The 9,994-nt window shown below is 49.1% G+C and overlaps 1 protein-coding gene across 2 annotated transcripts; it reads left to right on the top strand.

Annotated features, from left to right (window-relative positions):
• Nucleotides 1–247: 247 nt before the first annotated feature.
• VGLL2 (vestigial like family member 2) lies at nucleotides 248–9,226 on the top strand. 2 transcript variants are annotated; one of them, XM_084622124.1, is made up of 4 exons: nucleotides 248–476; nucleotides 3,321–3,612; nucleotides 6,911–7,414; nucleotides 8,290–9,226. In XM_084622124.1, the coding sequence occupies exons 1-4, from the start codon at nucleotides 360–362 to the stop codon at nucleotides 8,328–8,330; spliced, it is 954 nt and encodes a 317-aa protein (XP_084478250.1). In that variant the 5' UTR covers nucleotides 248–359; the 3' UTR covers nucleotides 8,331–9,226. The 2 variants fall into 2 exon arrangements, with proteins under 2 accessions (XP_084478250.1, XP_084478251.1); XM_084622125.1 differs by lacking the exon at nucleotides 6,911–7,414.
• The last annotated feature ends 768 nt before the right edge of the window (nucleotides 9,227–9,994 follow it).

Raw genomic sequence — 9,994 nt, forward strand, 5'->3', positions numbered from 1 at the left:
CAGCCCCAGGCTGGGGAGAGTCCGGGGCGGCCCAGCAGCGAGCGAGGACCAGAGGGAGACCAAGAGGACCAGCCAGAGTCCTGCAGTCACCACGCGGGAGCTCGCCCTCCCATTGGTCCCCGGCTCCCCGCCCCTCGCCTGACGTGGGGTGTGGGGTTTAAATGCCTCCCGGCTGGAGCCCGCCGAGCCTCTTTGCCCCGAGCTCATTTGCTGGAGTTTTATTACTGGACAAGAGCGACAGCTCTGGGAGGGGAAGGGGGGGGTCACCTCATCCCCTCACTCGCCCTGCCAATGACCAGTGACTCTCACCCCCAGGAGACACCCATGAAGCATCACTTCACTTTGCAGAACAACAGTTGATGATCCAAAAAATCAGTTCGCAGCTGCCTTTAGCCATGAGCTGTTTGGATGTTATGTACCAAGTCTATGGTCCTCCCCAGCCTTACTTTGCAGCAGCCTATAGTCCTTATCACCAGGTATGTGGGGGGCACCTGGGCGGAGAGAGCCAGAGCGGGAGGGGTGTCCTCTGGGAGAAGCCTCTCTGTGGCAAGGCCAAACCAGACCGAGCTTCCTGGGAACTTAAACTGTTCTGACCCAGAGCAGCATCCCACGCCGCGTAGCTGTATGCTGGTCTCAACACCGTTTCTATCCCGTGTCGTGTTTTAGATTCATGGGCCACCGTTGCAGGGTGAGTAAACGTAACTCACCAAACTTCGTGTAAAGAGTGAATCGGCGGCCCTTCTTGTTCGTTGTCTTCGCATTGCTAGCTGTGTCGGTGCGGTGTGTTGACATGTAAATGCGCATTGGAAGTTGCTGGGGGGGGGTTATTGTATCCATTCCGGCTCAGCGCGGTCACTGCAATCGAAGCAACTGTCATTAGAAGAAGACTTTGCCACATGTCACTTTCGACAGCTATGTTATCGCACAGGTTCTGCTTCTAATGGGGCGGGGGTGGTTTGGTTACAGAGATAGGTCTGCCGTGCGGGTTCTGCACACGGAAGCGTGGAGGGAGGGGCTGTACGGATTATTAAACTGTCAGAGTCCTATAGCTGGTTGTGGAGGAAGCTGAGAACACTTGGAGTGGGGAAGGTTTCCGTTCAGTTTGTTGGAGGCAAAAGGTGTTAGGTCGCGGGTGACGCTGCAGGATTTCACGTCGGGTTGTACACTCCGTGTCTTTGCTCCTGTTTCCACTAAATCAAAAAAAAACAAAAAAAGTGTGTCGGGGGAAGGCAAAGCAATTTTCTTTTCCACACCAACCGGCCTCCGCTTTTAGCGCAACGTTCAATCAGTTCCTTCCAGATTGTAAACTGCGGGGTTAGTTTATTTAGAAAAACAAACGTGGGCGTGGCAGTGCTTGTAAATAAACTGTTGCTGGCCAGTTCTGCACGGGCCAGATTATCATTCGTGTCAAGTAAGCCCCGTATTTCAACTGCCAATCACTGAGAGATTGCGTTCCAAATGAAGTCCGCCTTGTAAAGGGAACTTTCCACCCCGAGCCATAGACTATTTCATTGTGTCGGATAGGATCCGAGATTCCGACCTCACTTTACAAGGGGACTGCACCTGTTCAACAACTTTCTTTCTCTTTCTTTCTTTCTTTCTTTCTTTCTTTCTTTCTTTCTTTCTTTCTTTCTTTCTTCCTTCCTTCCTTCTCCCCCTCTCTTCCTCCCTCTCTCCAAAAATGGAAATCCCCACCAACGGAAAAATGGCCAAAAAACACCAGGGCTCCTTTCTGCCCTCACAGACAGACACTATGGAGTCCTGGGGTGCTGTGCGTGCAGTCCTGAGGACAGGATCGGGCCCCTCGTTCGGGCGATGCATTCAATCTGCTTTGCTTGCACGTGCCTAGGGAAGGTTTAGTTGATCCGTCTTTGTTCAGGCAGAATATTACACACGTCTTCCTGATTTACCTGCAGCTTACTGCAGGAGATCTAGAATACCGGATAGAAATAACAGCTGGTATTTTCCCCTTCTCTTTCTTAGCATTAACATGAGGGGGACTCAGATTCAATGGCTGCGTTGGAAGCCAAGTTGAAAGGTGGTGTCCATGAAGATGTGACATGCTGAAATGTGTCCCTTGTCTTGGCCAGGGACGCTGAAACAGGCCCCTGTCCTGCCCGGAGTAGGTGGCACGAAGCGAGAAGGAGCCTCCCTTGGCCTCCCTTCATTTCTCCCCCTAACCCTTATCTTCCATGAGTTCTCCATTGTACCCGAGTCCCAGCTGAGAAAGCCCCTCTGTCTGCAATATCCGAATCCAATCATTCATGTCTAAAGAAACTGCCCTTAGCAGCTGCAGACACGCTAGAAAAACTTGGAAAACATTTAGCACACTTTCGAGTGAATTCCAGTTTTTAAAAGAACCCAGTGAAAACAATCCAGTCTTGTAGGAAATACCGTGGGTTTCTTTCTGCTCCTGCTTGCCAAGTACGTGGTTTCCCCCTGAACCGTATTTGAGCTGCCAATCTTTTTCTCCAGTTATAATTTATAAGACCCTCGTTGGGAACATTTTTTTCATCAGTTACACTCCTGCGAGCCCACTGACTTCAGCGGGGATCTGACTGAGAGCAGGGCCGACCCTTTTATTTCTAATGTTTCCTCTCTAGACATAATAGATGAGAAACGATTTTCTATGGGTAACCGGGCAGGCTTGGGTTGGCACAATTACATTTATTGAAAGGATGCACGTTCCCACTTCACTTCATTCTTCTGCCTTCCAACGCAAGATCCAAAAAAGTCTCCAAGTTGGATTTGCCCGCGGCTCCTGTGGTGTTGTGTTTTAAGGTTATTCCCTCTGGTCTCCGGGTGAGATACATACACCCCTGGATTCTCTGCATTTGTTAATTTCCCCTAACAGTTTCTTGGAGCGGTGTCTGTCTATACTGCAAAGCAGGCTTCATTCCCGCATCGCCTGTCTCTCCCCCTCCATAGGTCCGCATACATGCCATGCATTTCGGTGCGCTGTATATACGCCTCACGTAATCAGCTACTTCTCCAGACATGTCGCTAGCGCTAGGAGTGGGAACAAGGGGGCTAAATCCAGGGATAGGGGGTAACTAGCGGGCTTCAGGCAACCCTCCTGTTGCGTATCGCTGTTGGAAGCTCTTGGGGGCCAATAGGGGGTTTGCTCTGAACTCCTTCGGAAGGTATGTCGTGGCTGGTGGGGGTAATGCGCGGTATCCATGCCGCATGGCCCACGGCGGGCATGGATTTAGCAGGCAGTCCCGGACCCACGTTCGTCGCCAGCTGGATCTGTCGGCACTGCACCGCGTTACCCCGCTTTGCGTGACTGTGGGTTTATTTTCTTCCCCCCTTCCTGACAGAAACTAGCCTTTTACTCGAAAATGCAGGACGCCCCGGAAAGCGCCAGCACCAGCAGCAGCTCCTTCTCCAGCCATGCCCCTGCCAGCATCAAGGAGGAAGACTGCAGCCCCGAGAAGGAGCGCCCCCCCGAGGCCGAGTACATCAACGCCCGGTGCGTCCTGTTCACCTACTTCCAAGGGGACATCAGCTCCGTGGTCGATGAGCACTTCAGCCGGGCCCTTAGCCAGCCCAGCAGCTACTCGCCCAGCGGTGCCAGCGGCAAGACGTCACGGAGCACCGGCTCTTGGAGGGGTGAGCACGGGGGGCTCTTCCTATTGGGGTTCCCATAAGGCCTGGCTAAAAAGGGACGTGAACAAAACCACCACCAACCCGACCGAGAAGATTTTCGCAAAAAGGCTCAGGGCGTCCTGCAGCATTTGGGTCTCCCGAAAGGAGCCCTGCACCCGCCGGCTTCCAGAGACCACCCTCCCCCCCGGCAGTAACAGCATTTTCCTAATGCAAAAATGATTCCATAAAAAAGCTAAGGGAAAACGACCCTCCAAGGACCAGCCCGCGCTAGCCCACGCATGGGAAGTTTTCTGCTCTTGCCGCTGAAACCATGTCAGGCAGAGTGGTAGCGGGGCGAGAGGGAGGCTGGTACACCAAGAAAAATTCCCTGACCAGCTGGGAATAAAACTGAAATAAATGGCGTTAGATATGCTGTTCCCTTACAGAAAAATACCCAAATAATCTGTATTAAATTGGAACAGGATCGGGCTCCATGGTTTTGTTTTGCAAGCCATTTGTAATGTAAACTATACAACGAATATTCCCAGCTTTGGGAACTGAAATTGGTTAATTGTAGGCTTAATAGGAGTAATTTTTTTTTGAGAGGGCAGAGCCTATAAATGCTACTGAAGTCCATAAGAGTTGTAAGTGCTCATAAATCTCTCTCTCTCGCTGACTGAGAAATGACTGTCCAGATAAAATAGCGTTGACCTGTATGTGTGCTCTTAGGAGTTGAACAAATTCGGTCGCGAAAATGTGCCCTGGTTAGCAATCCCAGCTTTTAAATGCGTTATGTTAGCTTCTCCGAAAAACTTAAGTCGAGGTAGAATTATAGAGACGTATTTTCTTGTTTTACCAAGAGACAGCTTCTTGTATGTTGCCTCTCGACGCTTCCCCCTCTCACCCTCCTCCCTTCCATGACACTGAAATGCAACTGACTGTAAAATGTTGCTGAAATTGGTGTAGGGAATTTAAACAATGGCCCCGAAATTACTATGTGATTCAACCTGCAGGAACTGGAAAACCACAGAGGTTCCCCACAAGGAACTAGTCTTATATGATTTTTACCATGCGTTCTTATTTTATTTTTTACCATAAGACTTTAAACAGAAGTCCCGGTGGATACCATTGCGTTTCAGAACGGGTAGCACCATCTGGCCCTTGGTTTTTAGTTTAGTACATTGATAAGAAGATTTTTGTTAATGTAGAAACATTTTCACTGCTCCAGTCCCAGCGCCCCAGATAGATTATATATTATCTATAGATCTAGCTCAAGCTATATAATAGATTGCCATATCTTTTGGGGCTGGGGGGAAATAAATAAAAACAATACGTTATTTAAATCCAGAATAGCAAGACTTCAAGATATCCGTTCAAACCTTTCAAGTTTGTGCCTATTCCCCGTCCGTCCTATGTGGGGAAGAGGGAAACCCGCAGTGCAGCTTATGAAAAAGTTAACTAAAGGGCGCTTTATGAGTTTATAAGAAAACAAGAACCAGACACGCAGAGAGGAAATTCATGAGCAATCACATTATGAAGGATACTGTTTTCTACAGCATACTCAGCAACACGTGCGAGAGAAGGCGATCATGACTAAGCCAATAGCTAACTTTAAACATAAGGCTTCAGTGGCCACTTACTTCCCCCCACACCGCCCCGAAGAATAAAGCTTGTAGCATTTCCCAGTAATGCATTCCATCCCAGACCCTCTGAATGTTTTCTTGCGTTAACAATACATTTTACTTCAGAGCAGGTATTCTGTATTTTAGCGTCCAAAACGATAAACTGGATCGGGTTGGGTTTATAACAAGGTTGAAACCCTGATGACAATTACAAATTCTTAGGCACCCTGGCCCATGCCGTATACTGGTAAAATTGCCAGTGAGTTGTTCGCTTCAGTGGGAGATTTGCCTGGGGGGGAAGGACTTGAGTCCTCTGTGTTATAAATCTAGCCAAGACTCTGCTTCAAGATTTCCCAATCTCGCCGTGTATTTCCGTCAGTGGTTTATAAAAATGAAATACTAGTTGAAATTTGGCAGGGATGAAAGATATTCCGTGCTGGGGTTGCCTGTAGTGTGCTACATCCCACTCTCTGAATACAGCTGAAGGATCCTTGCCAGGGATTCAGAGATAACTTACCTCTGGCTCACACTGCTTTAATGCACATTTTATTCACAACATACATGCACAACATACCATATTAATAATACTTAACATTGCTATCTTCACTATTGGTAAATATTATTTCATCCTGCGTATTGCTTGATTGGCAAATAAAATACTGAGTCCCTGCCGTGAAGATCTTACCGTCCTAAGCGACCTGCAAAACGCATTACAAATGTTAGCAGCGCACCTGTGAGACAGGCAAGCATTATTAGCCCAACTTTACAGGTGGGGGAATTGCCCACGGTCATTCGGAGAACAAGTGACCTGACTCCTAATGCCTCCTCATTCCAGACCTGCCTGCCTCTAAGGAGTATGGGGAGGAGAGATGTCTTTATATGCTGAGTATGTAAATGCTAAGTAAAAATATATACATGTTGCTAAAAATCATTAAGGTCTTTATTCTCCTCCCCTAGGAATTATTCTGTGCAGAACAGAAGTGACTTGTTTCATCTACGGGAGGAGAGGGGCGGGGAGGGAGGAATCCCATAGATCTAGGACTTTTTCCAAGAACCACAAAAAACTTGGATGCCACAATTGTTTTAACTCACAAGGAAACAAAGGCCTGGATCTGTCGGAGGCAGAGATCTGACAGGCAGTTGGTTAGTACTGTAGATGGTTAGCCGGAGAAGGATCTGTTTGAGGATCTACAGGGAGATTAATCTCTGATTGAGTGTGTAAGAGCTGTCTGGGGATCTGTTGGATGGTTAGCTGGAGGGGATCTGCTTGGGGATCTACTGGAATGGTTGGCTGGGGGGTCTGTTTCGGGATCTATTGGATGGTTAGCTGGAGAGGGTCTATTTGGGGATCTGATCTCTGATTTACTGAGTGTGTGAGCTGTTGGGGTCTGTTGGATGGATAGCTGGAGGGGCTCTATGGAAGTTGATCTCTGGTGGCTTATTGCGTGTGTGAGCTGTTGGGGTCTGTTGGATGGATAGCTGGAGGGGCTCTATGGAAGTTGATCTCTGGTGGCTTATTGCGTGTGTGAGCTGTTGGGGTCTGTTGGATAGTTGGGGAGGTCTGCTGGGGATCTCCGTGGGGGTCGATTCAGGGGTGCCCAGTTTGCAGATCTATTGGGGTGCCGGGGGCACAGAGAAGGGGGGGTTTCTCTGTGTTCACGCTACTCCCCCTCCTCTCTTCCCTTCTCTTCTCTCCCCAGACGGCTCCTTCCCGATGAGCCAGCGCAGCTTCCCCGCTTCCTTCTGGAACAGCGCGTACCAGCCCTCCTCGGTCCCGGCCTCCCTGAGCAGCAGCCTGGGCAGTCCCCTGGCCGCCGCCGGCCACAGCGAGCTGCCCTTCGCCGGGGCCGACCCCTACTCGCCGGCCGCGCTGCACGGCCACCTGCACCAGGGCGGGCCGGAGCCCTGGCACCACCCGCACCCGCACCCCTACCTGGGCGCGCAGGCCTCCGCCTACCCCCGGCCCGCCGCCATGCACGAGGTCTACGGCGCCCACTTCGACCCCCGCTACAGCCCGCTGCTGGTGCCCGCCGCCTCGGTCCGCCCGCACCGCCTGCCGCCCGCCTCGGCGCCCGCGCCCGGCAGCAGCCCCCAGTGCGAGCTGGGCAAGAGCGAGCCCGCCAGCGCGGCCTGGGCGGCGCCGGGCCCTTTCCCCAGCCCGGCGGGGGACATGGCCCAGGGCCTGGGCCTCAATGTGGACGCAGGTAAGGGGCGCGGCCAGATGGGCTCGTGCCGGGTCTGATCCCGCGCTCCCCGGGGCCGAGGAGAGGTTTGAGTTGGGAGCAGGCTCCGGGCTGCCCCGCCTGGGGGTAACGGGAAGGCTGCTGCCTACGGGCCCTGCCTGGCCCCAGCACAAGCTGCCCTCCTGCGAAGGCCGCCTGCAGGCCCCAGGGAGGTGTTTCCAGGCTTCGCCTTCCCCCCCCAGCCGCTCTCCTCCACTGGGTGAGGGGAAGCACGATTGCTCTGCTCAGGGAAAAGTGCAGCGGTTTCCCCTCCCCCAGGAAAGCTGATATTTGGTCTTTTATGTGCGATCAGGTGCTCAGGAGGCGCTTTTTGCAGCTATGTTTTCACTGGAAAGGTGAGACAGATATAGCCCTGGTTTCTAGGAGGGTGAGCACACAGAAATAGGAAACAGTCTCTGGGAAGCATTTCTCAGTACTGGGCACATGGTTATTCTGACCACAATGAATGATCCCTCTAAGCTTTAGAGAAAACAGGGATCCACACTTTTCCCTGGCCTAGTTTGGTTTTCTTTTCTCTTTGCTTCACCACTGCCTTTCATTCTGGGGAGCCTCACTTTAGATCCCTTCTCCACTCTCACAAGGAAATAGTGGCGTTTGGCTTTCTCTGTCCTTAAACATCTTGTACCTGTTTTTCTTCTTTCCCCCTTTTTTCCCCTTCTCTCCATTCTCAGGTTTGCAGCCTCAGGATAAAAGCAAGGATCTGTACTGGTTTTAGACCTGTCCTTCACCTCTTCTTCCCCTGGGCTCTCCCCCAGTAGATCTCTGCCTAGTAGAATTGGTGACATTCAGAGCTGAAATCGAGTGGGTTTGTAACAGCTTCTGATCTTGGTTTTCAGCTCGCCGTTATTCCTTCTGTGGTGGATCTCTCCTGAGCTGATCTGCTGACTCAAAGACCCCCAAGTCCCCTTCCTCTCCTCCTTCAGACAAGCCCGCCATGGCTCAGCATCTATGTCAGGCATTTCAAGGACAAGAACACCAGGAAGGCAATGGGACTTCATACTACAGTACTTGGCATTTCAGATTCAATACTTAAGACATATTGTGGAGGATAAAATTCCTTCTATTGAAAGAGGAGAGCCAAAGACACTTTTATTTAAACTAAGTCCACACCCAGAACTGTGGTCAGACTGCTTAAAAAGAGTTAAATTATGTGGACAGTGATGTGAAATCACTGGCCTTCTTAAGGAAGGGGGAGGGAAAGGTGGGGTTTTTTTGGTGGTGGTGTGAATATTTTTTATGCCAATGAGAATTATTTCTTGAAAGCAGGTTGGGGAGATACTCAGTGATTTTGAACTGGATTTGTACTTTACATTATAAAAAAATGAAAGGAAAGGAAATTTTAACTCATGAACACTTTTGGACTGTTAACAAAACCGGACAGATCTTTCAGCCTGGGGTTATGAGTGGCAAGTGGCTAGCTTGGGCCACCTGCCCTGGGCTTACAGAAATGCAGCTGTTCCAGGGACAACTGTTCAAACTCCAGAAACTTGACAACCAAGGTGGCACTTCTCAGAGTTTGGCACAACAATTGCATTGGAGATATATATATATATATATATATATATATATAATTTTTTTTACAAGGAATGTTTTATGATGAAAGAAGAAACCCTTAAAAAATAAACCTGACAGCCTTCATGGGGAACAACTGGAGCACACCAGAAGGAAAGGCATATTGTGGACAATTGATATCCATTGCCTCTAATATTCTCTTTGTCTGTGTGTTGCTGTCATTCTGTCACTTTAATAGTAATTTTTTTGAGGGTGGGAATAAGGGATGTTCTTAAATGTAGAAAAGCTATATTAAAGATGTCTCCTTTCACCCAGCATGTGTGTTTGTGAAGGATTAAAGCTAAACAAATAGGGTGATGTCACAAACTGGAAACTTTAGGGTGGAACAGGGGGGAAAAAAACACCAGTAACGTGGACAAAGCAACCCATTTTAGTTACTTTGTATTAAAGCTAAACAGAAATCTTGATGTTGCAAAATATTTGCTTATGTGAGTCTTAAAAGAAAGTGTGACAAATACAGAAGATAAGGGGATACAATAGTGCTTAGCCACTATATGTTATAGGTTACAGTATCCTTGTATGATGAACGAATATAAAATAAGCAAGGTGTCGTTCTGCAACAAAATGTCCCACTTCCAAAAGCTGAGAAAAGAGGGGATTGTAAAACCCAGGAGTTCCTATTAGTCTCGTAATTCAAAACGTTTATACAGTCATATCAGTGTCAACTAAAACTTCCTCATGCTGGATCAGGGACACTGAGAATTGGATCTTGCTTCTTCTGGATTTCCCTTCAGTACTGGCTATAATGTAGCTAGATTTATGGAGGAGCATAGGAATCTTAGTAATGGGAATTAAGGAAAGCACTGGATATAACCACTGGCTGAAAATTGATTTGAGAAACACTTTATTTGAGAACTGTCTTCACTTAGTGCTTTGCAGAAGATGGTGCATGGTGATTATTTTAACCCAGGGCACCCACAAGAATTTTCCTCTTAGTCTACAGTAAACCAGGACCCATACAGGCTGCAG

Source organism: Lepidochelys olivacea, assembly GCF_965140295.1.
Source record: "Lepidochelys olivacea isolate rLepOli2 genome assembly, chromosome: 3".
Taxonomy (NCBI): Eukaryota; Metazoa; Chordata; order Testudines; family Cheloniidae; genus Lepidochelys; species Lepidochelys olivacea.

Bases quoted from the DNA above. Each gene is read 5' to 3' on its own strand.
- VGLL2 (XM_084622124.1), top strand. From the start codon at position 360: ATGATCCAAAAAATCAGTTCGCAGCTGCCTTTAGCCATGAGCTGTTTG. The intron at 3,613-6,910 runs GTGAGCACGGGG...TTCTCTCCCCAG, and splicing joins GAGCACCGGCTCTTGGAGGG to ACGGCTCCTTCCCGATGAGC. The intron at 7,415-8,289 runs GTAAGGGGCGCG...CTTGGTTTTCAG, and splicing joins GGGCCTCAATGTGGACGCAG to CTCGCCGTTATTCCTTCTGT.